The 19,522-nt window shown below is 44.2% G+C and overlaps 1 protein-coding gene across 2 annotated transcripts; it reads right to left on the reverse strand.

Annotated features, from left to right (window-relative positions):
* Positions 1-471: 471 nt before the first annotated feature.
* Positions 472-10,260, reverse strand: LOC120062910 (double-stranded RNA-binding protein Staufen homolog 1-like). Of its 2 annotated transcripts, none has more exons than XM_039012980.1 (16): positions 10,076-10,260; positions 8,785-9,105; positions 8,559-8,680; positions 8,089-8,239; positions 7,697-7,850; positions 7,443-7,617; positions 6,812-6,904; positions 6,431-6,649; positions 5,972-6,115; positions 5,552-5,698; positions 5,299-5,377; positions 3,019-3,176; positions 2,336-2,503; positions 2,098-2,220; positions 1,766-1,860; positions 472-1,573 (listed from the first exon to the last, which is right to left on the reverse strand). In XM_039012980.1, exons 2-16 carry the CDS (start codon positions 8,978-8,980, stop codon positions 1,477-1,479), a joined length of 2,121 nt encoding a protein of 706 aa, XP_038868908.1. In that variant the 5' UTR covers positions 8,981-9,105; positions 10,076-10,260; the 3' UTR covers positions 472-1,476. The 2 variants fall into 2 exon arrangements, with proteins under 2 accessions (XP_038868908.1, XP_038868901.1); XM_039012973.1 differs by having other exon boundaries at positions 7,697-7,853.
* Positions 10,261-19,522: the final 9,262 nt, after the last annotated feature.

The raw sequence follows: 19,522 nt of genomic DNA on the forward strand, positions 1-19,522 counted from the left end.
TAGCTGTGCTGGAGAGGACAATGTGAAAAGAAAATATCTGAGCCAGCACAGTATGTCTCAAGTCTGCACAATAGTGTGAAAAGGTTATATGTGTGACACCTGTGATTGGTGGTCCTCTGATTGCATGTGATGGAATGGAAGTAATGGTCATTGGCCAGCAATGAAGTCTTGCAGGACAGGGTGGTTGTACCATGTGTTTGACAGGTCAATAATAATAATAATAATAATAATAATACTGTGTCAGCCGTTTGTTTGGCTTACCCACCATCCTGCTGCCACAGAACTGATTACGTTGAGTAAAAACACTGAGTGACTGGGTTTGTTTTTCCGTCACTGATATCACAGCCCTATAGGGCTAGACATGCTTTGCCAGAAACATACTTCTGTCGAGAGAGTACAAAAAAAAAAAAACGTATTTACCTTCCTCTATCCTCATACCATTTTCTCTTGGAACAAGAGATGAACAAAAAAAATAAAAACTGATGGTTTTGTTTTGTGCGTTACAGCACACAAGTTTTACTTACATTCCATGGGGAGCAGAGAGATGGTTTGACACCGAGGGAGGGGGAGAGACGAAAGGGGGGGGGGAGCAACACAGACTTATACTGCCCCGCCATCTTTCAGTGGGGATAGACATCACACGCACAAACGCTACAATTAGTCTCAAAACCTTCCCAGTCCTACATGGTAATGTAAATAAACACTGTTCACTTGTGGTGGTTGTTATAAAGCACTCTAGGAAAATCAACAGTGGTTTGCTAGCTGCATCCTATCCTTCTATGGGGTAACATACTTCACAAGTAAACACTATTGTAACAACTACAGTAGACCTGGGTTCAAAAGCCATTTGAAATCATTTCAAATACTTTAGCTGCGATTGATTGAGCTTGCCTGGCACAATGGAACCAATGGAATAGTGGCAAAACTGCAAACCAGTCCATCTGGCACGCCAGTCAGACTAAAGTAAACGCTGAAAATATTTCAAAAAAACGTTTGAAGCCATGTTTGTGAACAACCCGCCAAGAATTCCAGGCCCTGGGTTAAAGAACAATAAAATATTAAAAAATGAGAGAAAGAAAGTTGTTAACAGAAAAGGGAAAAAAAAGAGAGAAAACGCTTCTACTCAAAAACAAAGCTTTTCACAGTTAACATTATCCCATTCCATCTCAACAGAGCGGACTGCCATTATATCGGATACGATGCAGCTACACTTTTCTATTAAGCAGCAAAAAAAAAAAAAAAACGTGTACAATTAAACAACATTAAGAAGGAGGAAATGAAACTAAAACAATTTCTTCTATTAATCTTGTTTAACTGTGAACATTTCAGAACATTTAATATAACATGAACACTAGTGATGCTTTAGAGCCTACAGTTGCCCTGAGCTTCCTGTAGAATTCTAAAACAGCCTATCACAACACAGTGTCAGAGTTTTCTTTTAGTGCTTCTTGCAAACAACCAATGGTGTGTGTCTGTCTACACAGTGCCATCCAGAGTCTGTTGTCCCAAGGTGCTTGAGTTAGCCTGTTTGATGAGGAGAGAGTCGCTGCCGCCCATGTCCTGTTTGCCACACCTACAGAAGCAACACAAGCCAGATCAGCATTACCAAGTCATACAGACCAAATTCTCCAGTTGGAGGGAAACAAGGATTTCTGATAAACTTTTAAAGTTTCCAGTTTTGCAACCCTATGAATTTTTTTTATTATTCAACCGTAAGTGTTCTCGTACTGGTCCACATCTGACCCATTCAGACGCGTGGTCTTACCCAGAGGTTGGTCCGCTCCCTGTCCTGTCATTGGTCTGCTGCTGGTGCTGCTGCTGGTCCAGCTCTGACAGTAACTTCAGGATACTCAAGGCCGCCTGTGGATTGGGTTGGAACATTTGATATAGCCTATATCATAATTTCCCTAGTGCTTGTGCCAGTATGTGTCTGATTTAAAGCATCCGGGTCGTGTTCAGAGGGTACAAGTGAAAAAGAGAAGTATATTCTGAACATGTCCAATATATGAAAATGTTTAGCTACGGTGTGCCCTAATGGACAAGATTCTGGTCTAACCATCAGAGCTCCTTCAGTGTGGTTGAATATGTGTGTCTCACCATGTCGTGACAGGACTCCACGTCCTTGCCAATGCCATGGCTGATAAGAGGCGGCTGGGAGGAGCAGTTGATCAGCGATACAAATTCATTCTTGTTGTTTTTGGGGAAGTCTTTGTAATCCACCTGCAAAGAAAAAACAAATGGTTTTTAATACTAACACTCCAAAATACATGAATAAAAATGTGTGTGTCTGTGTGTGTTTGTCCGCACATGCTTGCGCGCCTCTGCGTCTGTTTACCTGTAGGCCTTGTACGTTGGCTAGGTAGCTGAGCTGTTCGGAGGGTCTGGTCATGGGTCCGTGAGGTACTAGATGAGCCATACTGTTCTGACTCTTCAGGATGGTATCGGCGGTCAGGGAGGTACCAGTGTACAGCAGCTCGTTGGCGATCATGGCCGTCAGGGTGACCTTAATATAATAACATTAAAAAGGTGCAATATGCAGAGATCTCTCCACCATTTCCTGCTTGCTAAAATTCTAATAGTATGGCTACTACTTTCAAAATAAGAAAGTGTAGAGAATCATTGTACCATCATAATAACTGCTGTGAAATATCTTTTAAATAACCAAAAACATTGTATTTTCAGCTGTTTGAAGCCAAAAGTAAGACACAAAAACTAAACTTAACAGGAAGTATAGAAAAAGGGAACATAGAACATATCTATTGCTTCTTACACTTGCTGTCAATAAGAATGACAGATCTATAACTCATTTATATGTGAATTTGGTCAGGTCGCCCAAAAAGTTACAGCTTTAACAATAATAATGTTTATTTGCATACTGCTTATCTTTATACAAAGACATTTACATAAAACAGAACATCAAAGGACTAAAAATAAATATACAAAGGAAACCGAGCAAAAATATCATCACCAAGGATAACGTCAAGAACTAAAACGCACACTAGACACTGACACACACACCTTGGCAGGGTTGGTCCGGGGGCCGTAGCCCTTGTTCTGGTGCCCCAGGCTGGGGCTGGCCCCTATAGCCTGGGCCACCTCTGCCACCATGGGCAGGATGCCTGCTGGGAGCTGCTGGTGGCTGAAGTAGGGCTGGCGGTAGTTCTCTGCCTTGGAGCCTGAGAGATAGAGAGACAGACACATGTAAAACACTGGGAAGGAGAACGGAACACCCGTGTAAAAGCTCCCTGATTAAAAAAAAATCCTAAATCTGTCATCCCGCACAACACCAAGCCCGCTTGGAGGAAGATTGTGAATGACCTATGCTCCATAAAGAGACAAAAAGGTTTAACCTGTTGAGGACAGAGGGCGCTGTTTTCACTTTGGGGGAAAATCGTGCCCAATTTAAACGGCCTCGTACTCAATTCTTGCTCGTACAATATGCATATTATTATTACTATTGGATAGAAAACACTCTCTAGTTTCTAAAACCGTTTGAATTATATCTGTGAGTAAAACAGAACTCATTTTGCAGCAAACTTCCTGACAGGAAGTGGAAAATCTAAAATCGATGCTCTGTTCTAGGGCCTGCCTATAAATGGGCTTCATATAGATCAGTATACATGCACTTCATACGTCTTCCACTAGATGTCGACAGGCAGTGAGAGAAGAAATGGAGTGTATAACTTGATCTGGGGTCGAATAAAAGCTCTCGGCATGACGTGTCACCAGTTTCCTGTTTTCTGGAGAGCGCGTGAAGGGACCTGGTTTTGCCTTCTGAAAAGCTGTCGTTATAGACTACTAATATCTCCGGCTTTGATTTTATTTGATACATGTGACAATATCATCGTAAAGTATGTTTTTTTCAATATAGTTTTATTAGATTATTGAAATTTATTTGGGACATTAAGCGTGTTGCGTTGTGTGCCTTTGTTCAGGAAGGAGAGCTTCGCGCTACTTTGTTAGCTTTCCGTGCTAATTGACTGGAGAAGAGGACATTCTAAATCCAAACAACGATTGTTCTGGACAAAGGACCCCTTGTACAACATTCTGATGGAAGATCGTCAAAAGTAGGACCCATTTTATGATGCTATTTCATATATCTGTCGAACATGTGAAATAGTCGTTTGCGCCCAGATTTTGGGTACTCTCTCGCTATAACTAAGCTGGATGTCTTAATGAAGTTATTTTTAGAATTCTAACACGGCGATTGCATTAAGAACTAGTGTATCTATCATTTCCTATACAACATGTATTTTCTAGTAACGTTTATGAATAGTTATTTGGTCAGAATAGTTGAGTGTCATAAAAATATCCGCACATTCTGGGAAAAAGATGCTACGTTAGCACAATGTATAACCACTGATTTCAGCTCTAAATATGCACATTTTCGAACAAAACATAAGTGTATGTATAACCTGATGTTATAGGACTGTCATCTGATGAAGGTTAGTGAAAATTAATATCTTTTACTGGTTTATTCGCTATCGCTAACGTGCCTATTGCTATCGCTAACGTGCCTTGATGAATGAATGCGGTAGTGTGGTAGGCTATTGTAGTAAGCTAATATAATGCTATATTGTGTTTTCGCTGTAAAACACTTAAAAAATCGGAAATATTGGCTGGATTCACAAGATGTTTGTCTTTAATTTGCTGTACACCATCGATTTTTCAGAAATGTTTTATGATGAGTATTTAGGTATTTGACGTTGGTGTCTGTAATTACTCTGGCTGCTTCAGTGCTATTTCTGACGGTAGCTATGATGGTAGCTGCAATGTAAAACTGATTTATACCTCAAATATGCACATTTTTCGAACAAAACATAGATTTATTGTATAACATGTTATAAGACTGTCATCTGATGAAGTTGTTTCTTGGTTAGTTTGGTTGGTTCTTGGTTAGTTAGGTTGGCTTTGTGCATGCTACCTGTGCTGTGAAAAATGTCTGTCCTTTTTTGTATTTGGTGGTGAGCTAACATAAATATATGTGGTGTTTTCGCTGTAAAACATTTTAAAAATCAGACATGTTCACTGGATTCACAAGATGTGTATCTTTCATTTGCTGTATTGGACTTGTTAATGTGTGAAAGTTAAATATTTCTAAAAAATATCTTTTGAATTTCGCGCTCTGCCTTTTCAGTGGAATGTGGGAGGAGTTCCGCTAGCGGAACCCCGGTGCCAGACAGGTTAAGTCAAGTAAGTCAAATCTCTTAATATAAAATCCAAAAGCAAAGTCTACTACATAACTCCGAGTACATATCAAAGCATGTGTAGTTCCAACCCTGCCCCTGAACAACTCACCCAGTGACTGGCTCTCTTCTACAGAGCCCGGCTCAAAGAAGGTCACTTTCCTCCCATCTCCATTTTTCTTCTGCGGGACCTTGGATTACATGATCAACAGAAAAAGCACACGTCAGTTGGCTGCTCAACGGTCATTCAAGTCAACACAAACTACCTCTGCTGTGTACTGCTGGCTAGATGAGCACATGAGTAGGGTCTAACTAAACCAGTTGCCTGGCTGGTATGCCTCCGGTGGCTCTTGGACATACTGTACCTTTTCGTCCGTTTTGAGCGCAGGTTTGTGGGGCTGAGGTGGAGGCACTTTGAAACCTAGAAGCTCAAGCATCTTCTCTGCTGCATTCCTCTTCGCTACCTTCTTACTGGGGCCCATACCCTCCGCACAATGGCCACACACAGTCACCTGATGACCACAAAACAGGTCAGAATGGAAAAAAAAGTTTGGCCCCCAAACCGACCATAGACACTTACAGAGATCTGTGGGAACTAGCCTAGATAGACATACGCAATATGGCACTAAATTGCCCTCTGATAGGATGGGTGTCATGTTTGCCATATTTGTTCACACCTGTCCAATCCCCTCAGACCTCCACAAGTGCCCTAGGCCTAGAGAATAGGCACTGTGGGGTTGATTTGTTCAAGAGCAGGCTAGGCTATTTGAGCCTCCTGTTTTTACCTGCATGACGAACTCCCTGCGTCTGGGCAGCCCCCTCTCCGTCATCATGCTGTACTCTGGCTCCTTCTCTTTCTTAGCCTGCTGGATCTGAGCCAGTCTGCTGATGGGGTTCATGCCCTGCCCATACTCTGGACTGGTCTGCAGCTGGAGGGGGGGGGGGGGGTGGAAGAGAAGGCAGGAGAAAAAGAGAGCGCGAGAAAGAGCGATATTGCGCATTACACACAAGAACAAAGATTCCTTAGAAACAATTTCACAACTCTACAAAAGCTTTCTTCATCACCTCTCCTTTCCCTCCTGTTGCCCTTCCCTTTAAAAATGAATATCTTAGAAGCACTTGTTATTTTCATATGATGTACAGTACCCTTTACTCACTGTTAGCTAGCAAATTTCCCATCTGGGATAACAAAGATGCTCTACTGCTCTCTACGCTCCCTGACCTCATCCCCCTGGTCCGTTCACCTTAATAATGGACTTGGTTTTCTTCTTAATGCGTGCTGGCTGAATCTTCTCCACGCTGGGGGACAGCTGGGGCAGTCTCCTCAGTTCCTCCAGCACGGCTGTAGCTGCCAGCTTCTTAGCGATCTTCTTACTCTTGCCCTCGCCCTCACCACAGAACTCGCCCACCGCCACACACACCATGAAGCTCTTCATGTGAGGCGGACCTGCCTCCTTCAGAACCTGTGGGTCAGAGGAGGAACGAGGTTAGAGAAAGACAAAAACATTTTTGAAATAGGCGTATCAATGGAAAGGTAGGTCATTGAGAGGACAAATGATTTGTTCAAACTGGACAAGATCAATCTAAATGACTGTTAGGCTATAGTCCTGCATTGGCTTAACTACCTCAAAGTTGACAGGCATGTTCCTCTTCAGTGCGATCTCAAACACCTGGCTGATTTCTGATTTATTGAAGTTCTCTGTGTCTTCTCCATTCGTCTGAAATCAACAAAGTTGTGTCAAAAAATTCTGTCTGACAGTTGTGTATGTTACAGCTGAGTTGCTTTGTGTGGCAGTATTGAGTCACATATGTGCCCTTCCTTCACGTTGTGAAGCAGACAGGTGTAGTGATCCATGTAGCAGGTGTTGCCTTGTGGGTAAAATACTGTACATTTTCCCAAAGTTCCACCCAACTTTTTCCAGGAATTCCTGTTGGAGGATTCACGGAATCAGAAGGGAATAAGCAAGGAAGGAATAATAGAAATGGGAATCTTCCAACCAGGATTTCTGGAAAAACCCTGGAATTTTGGAAACGTTACCAGAATATTCCAACCCTAGCGCTGACCCCAGGCCGCTCTGACCCCAGGCCGCTCTGACCCCAGGCCGCTCTGACCCCAGGCCGCTCTGACCCCAGGCCGCTCTGACCCCAGGCCGCTCTGACCCCAGGCCGCTCTGACCCCAGGCCGCTCTGACCCCAGGCCGCTCTGACCCCAGGCCGCTCTGACCCCAGGCCGCTCTGACCCCAGGCCGCTCTGACCTCAGGCAGCTGCTGCAGCAGTATGGGCTCTTTCTGTAGAGTCTTCAGTGCCTTGGCAGCGGCGTCGTGTTTGGCGAGCTGCCGCGTGCGCCCCTTCCCGTGGAACTGTTGGCCCCCGATGTTCAGCTCCATGTGGTACAACACCGGCCCCACTGGGGGAAACGGGTAGTAGTACCTGACCACACAAAGACAGGAGATACGCTCAGGTATAGCTTTTACTGAGATGACACCCCCCCACCCCAGAGTGGACATACTGTTGCATGGAGCGTTGGTAAGGCCCCGGGGCCCTGATGTTGTAGTTGAAGTTGGATGGTCTCATCCCAGGGTAGGGGTCTATGGGCTTGTACATAGGCTTCACCCCTAGCTTCATACAGAAGGCATTCAGCTCCACCGTGTGTGTCATGCAATCTACTGTGGTAGGGGACACACACACACACACAGACAAAACAGAAAACAAACATTACAGAACAATAGGGACCAAAACTTTAATACACCTGGTTATCAAACTCTTTTGAATGTAGACTACTTAACACCACTGACTATCAATGTTTCCCCAATCATGATACTTTCATGATACAGCAACTGATGACCTGAGAGCCTCTCAGAAATAAGCACACACACAGGGCCAGGCGTGCTGGGTTCTTGCCTGTGTTGTTGCGGGGGTTGTTCCTCATGCTAGGTTTGGGCAGTGTTGTCTGGGCCAAGGCTGTGGCAGCTGCAGAGTGCTGGGCCTTCTTTATACTGGTCCCCTCTGCCTCCCAGTGCTGATCCCCCAGTGATAACCGCACTGAGAAGATCTGGGGGAGGAAGGAAAGAGAGAGACAGAATAGATAGAAGTAGAGAGAGGAATATATATCTGTTATTGAAATGAACAAGTATTTAAGAGCAGGGAGGTAGACATTAAAAAGCACAGTGATGACTGATCTCCTAGGGTCATGTTCAGTAGGCAGAAAAAGGCCAGAAATTATGAGGTACTATCTGAAGTTAAACATGTCCAACAAGAAACATGTGCTTTTGTTTTCAGTTGCAAAACCCTTTGCTACAGTGAGTGAGTGTACCCTAATGAACATGACCCATGTTTGCTAGTGAGTGTCAGTGGTTGGGTTGTTGAGTTACCTTGGAATGAGCTGGTCCTTGCTCACAGAGCAGCTTATACTCAGGCTGGATCTTATTGAAACGGGCTAACTCATTCACCAAACACATGGGGGTCTTCTCTTTAGGGTTTGCCATGTTAGATACTAAAAACAAATTAACAAAAATAGATAAGTCCATTGAGAGAGGCAGAGAGAGGCACAGAAAGAAAGCTTTGGAGCACACACACAATGCACGCACACCGACAGACCTGTGGAGGTGGGGCTGAATGGAGTGGCTGAGCCTGAGGGCAGGGCTGACCTCAGGAGCGGGTGACTGGCGCTCTCGGAGGGCAGGGGGCCCGAGGCACAGGGGATACTGTACCCTGGCTGGGGCTGAGACAGCTGCTGCATGGGGCTGGCAGCAGGGCTCGACATAAGGTTACCCGGACACTGGAACTGGGACATACTGGCCAGTTGGGTTTGGTGCAGTCAGGCGGTAGGTAGGTTAAGTCGAGGTGGGAACTCTTCAGTACTGCAGCGATAGACGTTTAAGATTTATTTGATTGAGGTGAATGACTGCAAAGCTCCACCTGAAAAGAGGATAACAAAGACAATGGCTTAGACTTAGAGGGGTAGCTTGTTCCCTACAATTTAAGGTTATGAGATGGTGCCACATTTGCATGACCACAACAACAAAAAACATTCAGTGCCTTGCACAACTGGCCTTCAGCTGCCTTTGTAGATCCAGCACTGACAGCAACAACAATACAGATTCATTCATTTGTAACACCTAATAACAACCATACATGAAAAGGTCATAAGGGTGCTGTAATTTTGCATCATAAAACTAAAATGAAAATACCGCAATAAATCCAATAAACCGTAAGCTATTTAATCTGTTTCCCTGCAATACAATAATGGCTAACTAGTAACTTAGACATCATCTGGCTGTTGTGACAATCATCATTCTCTGCAGACAGTAGAACTTAATGCCCAACTTGCTGAGAGGACACGTTTATAAGAGAAAGTCGTTTGGAGGATCTTTGTAAGGTGTGTTCTGCTAGCCAGCCAACTAGCTGTCTGGCTATCCAACTGAACTAGTTAATGTTAATTTCATATACGAACATTACATACTAACTTTAAATGTAATTTTTGTTTCTGCAAAACGTTGTCAATTGTCATCGATTGATCCGGTCTTGCTTGACAAGTTATTGCAGTTGTGCCGTTTGTTTGCACGCTTGTCAAGTCAAGTACAGGCGGTAGCTAGCTAATTAGCCTAGCCAAAGTATCTGGCTAGCTAACAATCTAATTATCTGGTCGACGTCAACACATTTCACACTCATGTCATGTGTATTAGCATTTTAAATACTCTTCTAAAACATTCATTAGTTATAAATTGTGCAATAAAAAGGTATGAATCCGGCATAAATCTGAAGCAATTCGCTTATCGAACTCCATCAGGAATTGATGGATCATGGATGTCGAGTCAGGTAGCTCGAGACGCTAGCTAAGCAAACTAGCTAACGTTAGCTAGTCAAGAGGCATCTAATAAAACCTCACCTCGTTATCTTTCTGTCCAGTTCTTGGTTACTCCATTGGATACGTTACTTTAGTGTTGTATTGGTTTGTTTTTGCTCCAATTGTGTAGGGTTTCCCGTGTGATTTTGGATCAAAATGTTGGTAGTGAAGAGGTGGGGGAAAGGCATACAAGGCAAACACTAAAGAGAATGGCCCAATCTTAGCTGTCTCTTCCGGGAAATGACATCGTTCAGCTAAGAGGAAGTATGCTTGGAAAGTGGGCTACTTTGTAGCTAACGAATGAATGAATGATCATATAATATACACTGCTCAAAAAAATAAAGGGAACACTAAAATAACACATCCTAGATCTGAATGAATGAAATATTCTTATTAAATACTTTTTTCTTTACATAGTTGAATGTGCTGACAACAAAACCACACAAAAATTATCAATGGAAATCAAATTTATCAACCCATGGAGGTCTGGATTTGGAGTCACACTTAAAATTAAAGTGGAAAACCACACTACAGGCTGATCCAACTTTGATGTAATGTCCTTAAAACAAGTCAAAATGAGGCTCAGTAGTGTGTGTGGCCTCCACGTGCCTGTATGACCTCCCTACAACGCCTGGGCATGCTCCTGATGAGGTGGCGGATGGTGTCCTGAGGGATCTCCTCCCAGACCTGGACTAAAGCATCCGCCAACTCCTGGACAGTCTGTGGTGCAACGTGGCGTTGGTGGATGGAGCGAGACATGATGTCCCAGATGTGCTCAATTGGATTCAGGTCTGGGGAACGGGCGGGCCAGTCCATAGCATCAATGCCTTCCTCTTGCAGGAACTGCTGACACACTCCAGCCACATGAGGTCTAGCATTGTCTTGCATTAGGAGGAACCCAGGGCCAACCGCACCAGCATATGGTCTCACAAGGGGTCTGAGGATCTCATCTCGGTACCTAATGGCAGTCAGGCTACCTCTGGCGAGCACATGGAGGGCTGTGCAGCCCCCCAAAGAAATGCCACCCCACACCATGACTGACCCACCGCCAAACCGGTCATGCTGGAGGATGTTGCAGGCAGCAGAACGTTCTCCACGGCGTCTCCAGACTCTGTCACGTCTGTCACATGTGCTCAGTGTGAACCTGCTTTCATCTGTGAAGAGCACAGGGCGCCAGTGGCGAATTTGCCAATCTTGGTGTTCTCTGGCAAATGCCAAACGTCCTGCACGGTGTTGGGCTGTAAGCACAACCCCCACCTGTGGACGTCGGGCCCTCATACCACCCTCATGGAGTCTGTTTCTGACCGTTTGAGCAGACACATGCACATTTGTGGCCTGCTGGAGGTCATTTTGCAGGGCTCTGGCAGTGCTCCTCCTGCTCCTCCTTGCACAAAGGCGGAGGTAGCGGTCCTGCTGCTGGGTTGTTGCCCTCCTACGGCCTCCTCCACGTCTCCTGATGTACTGGCCTGTCTCCTGGTAGCGCCTCCATGCTCTGGACACTACGCTGACAGACACAGCAAACCTTCTTGCCACAGCTTGCATTGATGTGCCATCCTGGATGAGCTGCACTACCTGAGCCACTTGTGTGGGTTGTAGACTCCGTCTCATGCTACCACTAGAGTGAAAGCACCGCCAGCATTCAAAAGTGACCAAAACATCAGCCAGGAAGCATAGGAACTGAGAAGTGGTCTGTGGTCACCACCTGCAGAACCACTCCTTTATTGGGGGTGTCTTGCTAATTGCCTATAATTTCCACCTGTTGTCTATTCCATTTGCACAACAGCATGTGAAATTTATTGTCAATCAGTGTTGCTTCCTAAGTGGACAGTTTGATTTCACAGAAGTGTGATTGACTTGGAGTTACATTAAGTTGTTTAAGTGTTCCCTTTATTTTTTTGAGCAGTGTATTTCCTAGTAGACATTTGAGTGCATATCTTGCTACAGACGAGCACATCCATAGCTCTAAAGGCTCTGGAACATTTAGTAAAGAAGACTACATGGTGTTGTAGACTGGTCTCAGATTAGATGTAACATGGTAAACATCAATCCGGGACTATCAAATTAGTATGGCACATTGCATAAAATAAGATGGAAGCAGGTTGTATTGATAGGTGGGTGTATAAAGCGAACGTCTAGCAACCGATAGGATGCGTGTTCGAATCCCATCATGGATAACGTTATCAACTTTGCAAATACTTTTTAGCAGTGGTGTAAAGTACTTAAGTAAAAATACTTCAAAGTACTACTTAAGTAGTTTTTTGTGTTATTTGTACTTTACTATTTATATTTTTGCAAACTTTTACTTCACTACATAACTAAAGAAAAGAATGTACTTTTTACTCCATACATTTTCAGTGACACCCAAAAGTACTGGTTACATTTTGACAGAAAAATTGTCCAATTCACGCACTTATCAAGAGAACATCCCAGGACACATCGCTGTCTCTGATCTTGCGGACTCACTAAAAACACATGCTTTGTTTGAAAATTATGTCTGAGTGTTGGAGTGTGCTCCTGGCTACCCTTGTCTGTAAATTATGCCTTGAATCTATTCTACCACGCCCAGAAATCTGCTCCTTTTATTCTCTGTCCCCAACGCACTAGACAACCAGTTCTGATAGCCTTTAGCCGTACCCTTATCCTACTCCTCCTCTGGTGATGAAGAGGTTAACCCAGGCCCTGTAGCCCCCAGTTCCACTTCTATTCCCCAGGCGCTATCATTTGTTGACTTCTGTAACCGTAAAAGTCTTGGTTTCATGCATGTTAACATCAGAAGCCTCCTCCCTAAGTTTGTTTTTTTCACTGCTTTAGCACACTCTGCCAACCCCGATGTCCTAGCCGTGTCTGAATCCTGGCTTAGGAAGGCCACCAAAAATTCTGAAATTTCCATCTCCAACTATATCATTTTCCGCCAAGATAGAACTGCCAAAGGGGGTGGAGTTGCAATCTACTGCAGAGACAGCCTGCAGAGTTCTATCATGCTAGCCAGGTCTGTGCCCAAACAGTTCGAGGTTCTACTTTAAAAATCCACCTTTCCAGAAACAAGTCTCTCACTATTGCCGCTTGTTACAGACCCCCCTCAGCCCCCAGCTGCGCCCTGGACATCATATGTGAATTAATTGCCCCCCATTTATCTTCAGAGTTTGTACTGTTAGGTGACCTGAACTGGGATATGTTTAACACCCCGACCGTCCTACAATCTAAGCTAGATGCCCTCAATCTCAACTAAATTATCATGGAACCTATCAGGTACAACCCCAAATCTGTAAACTCGGGCACCCTCGTGGATATCATCCTGACCAAACTGCCCTCTAAATACACCTCTGCTGTCTTCAACCAGGATCTCAGCGATCACTGCCTCATTGCCTGCGTCCGTAATGGGTCCGCGGTCAAACGACCACCCCTCATCACAGTCAAACGCTCCCTAAAACACTTCAGCGAGCAGGCCTTTCTAATCGACCTGGCCCGGGTATCCTGGAAAGATATTGACCTCATTCCGTCAGTAGAGGATGGCTGGTTATTCTTAAAGAGTGCTTTCCTGACCATTTTAAATAAGCATGCCCCATTCAAAAAAAATTGAACCAGGAACAGATATAGCCCATGGTTCACTCCAGACCTGACTGCCCTTGACCAGCACAAAAACATCCTGTGGCGTACTGCATTAGCATCGAGTAGCCCCCGTGATATGCAACTTTTCAGGGAAGTTAGGAACCAATATACACAGGCAGTTAGGAAAGCAAAGGCTAGCTTTTTCAAACAGAAATTTGCATCCTATAGCACAAACTCCAAAATGTTCTGGGATACTGTAAAGTCCATGGAGAATAAGAGCACTTCCTCCCAGCTGCGGCTAGGAAACACTGTCACCACCGATAAATCTACGATAATCGAGAATTTCAATAAGCATTTTTCTACGGCTGGCCATGCTTTCCACCTGGCTACCACTACCCCGGTCAACAGCTCTGCACCGCCCACAGCAACTCGCCCAAGCCTCCCCCATTTCTCCTTCACCCAAATCCAGATAGCTGATGTTCTAAAAGAGCTGCAAAATCTTAACCCCTACAAATCAGCTGGGCTAGACAATCTGGACCCTATCTTTCTAAAATTATCTGCCGAAATTGTTGCAATCCCTATTACTAGCCTGTTCAACCTCTTTTTGTATCGTCTGAGATCGCCAAAGATTGGAAAGCTGCCGCGGTCATCCCCCTCTTCAAAGGGGGAGACACTCTAGACCCAAACTGTTACAGACCTATATCTATCCTACCCTGCCTTTCTAAGGTCTTCGAAAGCCAAGTTAACAAGTTAACAAACCGATCATTTCGAATCCCACCATACCTTCTACGCTATGCAATCTGGTTTCTGGGTCATGGGTGCACCTCAGCCACGCTCAAGGTCCTAAACGATATCATAACCACCATCGACAAAAGACAATGCTGTGCAGCCGTATTCATCGACCTGGCCAAGGCTTTCGACTCTGTCAGTCACCACATTCTTATCGGCAGACTCAACAGCCTTGGTTTCTCAAATGACTGCCTTGCCTGATTCACCAACTACTTCTCAGACAGAGTTCAGTGTGTCAAATCAGAGGGCCTGTTGTCCAGGCCTCTGGCAGTCTATGGGGCTGCCACAGGGTTCAATTCTCGTGCCGACTCTTTTCTCTGTATATATCAATGATTTCGCTCTTGCTGCTGGTGATTCTCTGATCCACCTCTACGCAGACGACACCATTCTGTATACTTCTGGCCCTTCTTTGGACACTGTGTTAACTAACTTCCAGACGAGTTTCAATGCCATACAGCTCTCCTTCCGTGGCCTCCAACTGCTCTTAAATGCAAGTAAAACTAAATGCATGCTCTTCAACCAATCGCTGCCCGTACCTGCCCGCCCGCATAGCAAATCTAGAATCGGCTTCCTATTTTGCAACAAAGCATCCTTCACTCACGCTGCCAAACATACCCTCGTAAAACTGACTATCCTACCGATCCTTGACTTCGGCGATGTAATTTACAAAATAGCCTCCAACACACTACTCAGCAAATTGGATGCAGTCTATCACAGTGCCATCCGTTTCGTCACCAAAGCCCCATATACTACCCACCACTGCGACCTGTATGCTCTCGTTGGCTGGCCCTCGCTTCATATTCGTCGCCAAACCCACTGGCTCCAGGTCATCTATAAGTCTTTGCCAGGTAAAGCCCCACCTTATCTCAGCTCACTGGTCACCACAGCAGCACCCACCCGTAGCACGCGCTCCAGCAGGTTTATTTCACTGGTCACCCCCAAAGCCAATTCCTCCTTTGGCCGCCTTTCCTTCCAGTTCTCTGCTGCCAATGACTGGAACGAATTGCAAAAATCACTCAAGCTGGAGACTCATATCTCCCTCACTAACTTTAAGCATCAGCTATCAGAGCTTCTTACAGATCATTGCACCTGTGCATAGCCCATCTAACTACCTCATCCCCATATTGTTATTTATTTATTTTTGCTCCTTTGCACCTCAGTATCTCTACTTGCACATTCATCTTCTGCACATCTATCACTCCAGTATTTATTTGCTAAATTGTGATTATTTCGCCACTACGGCCTATTTATTGCCTTCCCTCCCTAATCTTACTTCATTATATAGACTTTTCTATTGTGTTATTGACTGTACGTTTGTTTATTCCATGTGTAACGCTGTGTTGTTGTTTGTGTCGCACTGCTTTGCTTTATCTTGGCCAGGTCGCAGTTTTAAATGATAACTTGCTTACCTGGTTAAATAAATAATATTATAAATGAAATAAAAAAAATACAATTGTGCCGTCTGGTTTGCTTAATATAATGGATTTTAAATGGTTTATGCTTTTACTTTTGATACTTAAGGATTGGATCCTAAAATGACATACCCAAATGTAACTGCCTGTAGCTCAGGACCTGAAGCAAGGATATGCATATTCTTGATACCATTTGAAAGGAAACACTTTGAAGTTTGTGGAAATGTTAAATGAATGTAGGAGAATATAACACATTATATCTGGTAAAAGATAATACAAAGAAATACAAATAAAAACATTTTTGTTTGTTTTTTGTACCATCTTTGAAATGCAAGAGAAAGACCATCATTTATTATTCCAGCACAGGTGCAATTTAGATGTTGGCCACTAGATGGAAGCAGTGTATGTGCAAAGTTTTAGACTGATCCAATGAACCATTGCATGTCTGTTTTTGTATCAAGACTGCCCAAATGTGCCTAATTGGTTTATTAATACAATTTCAAGTTCATTACTGTTCACTCTCCTCAAACAATAGCATGGTATTCTTTCACTGTAATAGCTACTGTATATTGGACAGTGCAGATAGATTAACAAGCATTTAATCTTTCTGCCAACATCAGATATGTCGATGTCCTGGGAAATATTCTTGTTACTTACAACCTCACACTAATCACATTAGCCTATTTTAGCTCAACCGTCCCGCCGGGGGTGGGGGGAGGCACCGATCCTGTAGAGGTTAAGTACATTTAAAACCAAATACTTCAAATCAAATGCGCCGAATACAACAGGTGTAGACCTTACAGTGAAATGCTTACTTACAAGCCCTTAACCAAAAATTCAGTTAAGAAAATACAAATTCAATTTAAAAAAAAGTAAGAGATAAGAATAACAAATAATTAAGAGCAGCAGTAACTAACAATAGCGGGGCTATATACAGGGTGTACCGGTACAGAGTCATTGTGCTGGGGCACCGGTGTCGAGGTAACTGAGGTAATATGTACATGTAGGTAGAGTTATTAAAGTGACTATGGATAAATAATAATAAAATAAGAGTAGCAGCAGCAGCGTATAGGGGGGGGGGGGGGGGAATGCAAATAGTCTGGGTAGCCTTTTGATTAGCTGTTCAGGAGTCTTATGGCTTGGGGGTAGAAGCTGCTAAGAAGCATCTTGGACCTAGACTTGGCGCTCCGGTACTGCTTGCCGTGCGGTAGCAGAGAGAACAGTCTATGACTAGGGTGGCTGGAGTCTTTGACAATTTTTAGGGCCTTCCTCTGACACCGCCTGATATAGAGGTCCTGGATGGCAGGAAGCTTGGCCCCGGTGAAGTACTGGGCCGTACGCACTACCCTCTGTAGTGCCTTGCGGTTGGAGGCCGAGCAGTTGCCATACCAGGCAGTGATGCAACCCATCAGGATGCTCTCGATGGGGTAGCTGTAAAACATTTTGAGGATCTGAGGACCCATGCCAAGTCTTTTCAGTCTTCTGAGGGGGAATAGGTTTTGTCATGCCCTCTTCACAACTGTTTTGGTGTGCTTGGACCATGTTAGTTTGTTGGTGATGTGGACGCCAAGGAACTTGAAGTTCTCAACCTGCTCCACTACAGCCCCGTCGATGAGAATGGGGGTGTGCTCGGACCTCCTTTTCCTGTAGTCCACAATCATCTCCTTTGTCTTGATCACCTTGGAGGGAGAGGTTGTTGTCCTCCCTATTGGCTGTCTCATCGTTGTCGGTGATCAGGCCTACCACTGTTGTGTCGTCTGCAAACTTAATTAAGGTGTTGGAGTCGTGCCTGGCCGTGCAGTCATGAGTGAACAGGGAGTACAGGAGGGGACTGAGAACGCACCCGAGGGGCCCCCGTGTTGAGGATCAGCGTGGGGGATGTGTTGTTACCTACCCTTACCACCTGGGGGCGGACCGTCAGGAAGTCCATGATCTAGTTGCAGAGGGAGGTGTTTAATCCCAGGGTCCTTAGTTTATGATGAGGTTTGAGGGCACTATGGTGTTGAACGCTAAGCTGTAGTCAATGAATAGCATTTCTCACATAGGTGTTCCTTTTGTCCAGGTGTGAAAGGGCAGTGTGGAGTGCAATAGATTGCATCATCTGTGGATCTGTTGGGGCGGTATGTAAATTAGAGTGGGTCTAGGGTTTCTGGGATAATGGTGTTTAGGTGAGCCATGACCAGCCTTTCAAAGCATTTCATGGCTACAGACGTGAGTGCTACATGTCAGTAGTCATTTTGGCAGGTTATCTTAGTGTTCTTGGACACTGGGACTATGGTGGTCTGCTTGAATGTCAGTTTAGACACTTGCCAGTTGGTCCGCGCATGCTCAGAGTACACGTCCTGGTAATCCGTCTGGCCCTGCGGCCTTTTGAATGTTGACCTGTTTAAAGGTCTTACTCACATCGGCTGTGGAGAGCGTGATCACACAGTCGTCCGGAACAGCTGAAGCTCCCATGTATGTTTCAGTGTTACATCATTGCAGAGAACACAATTCCACTGCTTCAGAGTCCAATGGCGGAGAGCTTTACACCATTCCAGCCGACGCTTGGCATTGCAAATGGTGATCTTAGGCTTGTGTGCGTGCGGCTGCTCGGTCATGGAAACCCATTTCGTGAAGCTCCCGACGAACAATTATTGTGCTGACGTTGCTTCTAGAGGCAGTTTGGAACTCGGTAGTGAGTGTTGCAACCGAGTTGTTGCTCCTAGATGTTTCCACTTCACAAAAACAGCACTTACAGTTGACAAACTGACTTGTTGGAAAGGTAGCGTATTATGATGGTGCCACGTTGAAAGTGACTGAGCTCTTCAGTACAGGCCATTCTACTGCCAATGTTGTGCCTTGGATTTACATACAGAATAATACGAATTCGAATAAGTGCCTTATACGTGAATGGAGTCAAATGATAATGCTCATCACTAATCTCCTTGAGGGATATCTCTCATAATAAACCTAATGGTGCATGGATTGATCAAACAACAAACAAATCAAACGAAACCACCATAATTGTCCTCAGCACATTTATTTTGTCAGTGAATGACCGTAAGCTGCAAAGAACTTTAACTTACATTGAGAAATCTTTACAACCATGATACAAAAGAGAAAAATCACACACACAAACCTAAGCTTTTTATGCTCAAAAAATATAAAATCCATGATTGATTCACTATAAAATATTGCTTCTCTAACCACATTTTTCTTCCTGTGTCTGTCCATTCATGAGGACAGTGAGAGAGAGACAATAGCTATGTTTGAGAGCATCAAAACTGTGATGTATCATGGGTAAATTGTGACTGACTAATGTACAAGAAATAATGAGTCATTATTTACGATGCAAGATTAATAGTAGATCAGTCAGTCAGCAGTCGCCTGCACTGTCGAACATTTCACATTTATATTTTAGTCATTTAGCAGATGCTCTTATCCAGAGCAACTTACAGTAGTGAGTGCATAATTGTTGTACTTTTTCGTACTGATCACCTGTGGGATTCGAACCCATAACCATGGCGTTGCAAGCGCCATACTCTACCAAAAGCCACACAGGACCCAAACAAGCCCAGTGGTTGCATAGCCGCGCGAAGTATGGGTGCGGAGGGTGCTGCAGCACCCCCTGAAAAATCCCCCAAAATAATAACAACAAATAAATATATATATATATATATATATATATATATATATATATATATATATATATATATATATATATATATATATATATATATATATATTATTTTTTTTC

This window comes from Salvelinus namaycush, chromosome 2 (genome assembly GCF_016432855.1).
Source record: "Salvelinus namaycush isolate Seneca chromosome 2, SaNama_1.0, whole genome shotgun sequence".
In the NCBI taxonomy this organism is placed as follows: domain Eukaryota; kingdom Metazoa; phylum Chordata; class Actinopteri; order Salmoniformes; family Salmonidae; genus Salvelinus; species Salvelinus namaycush.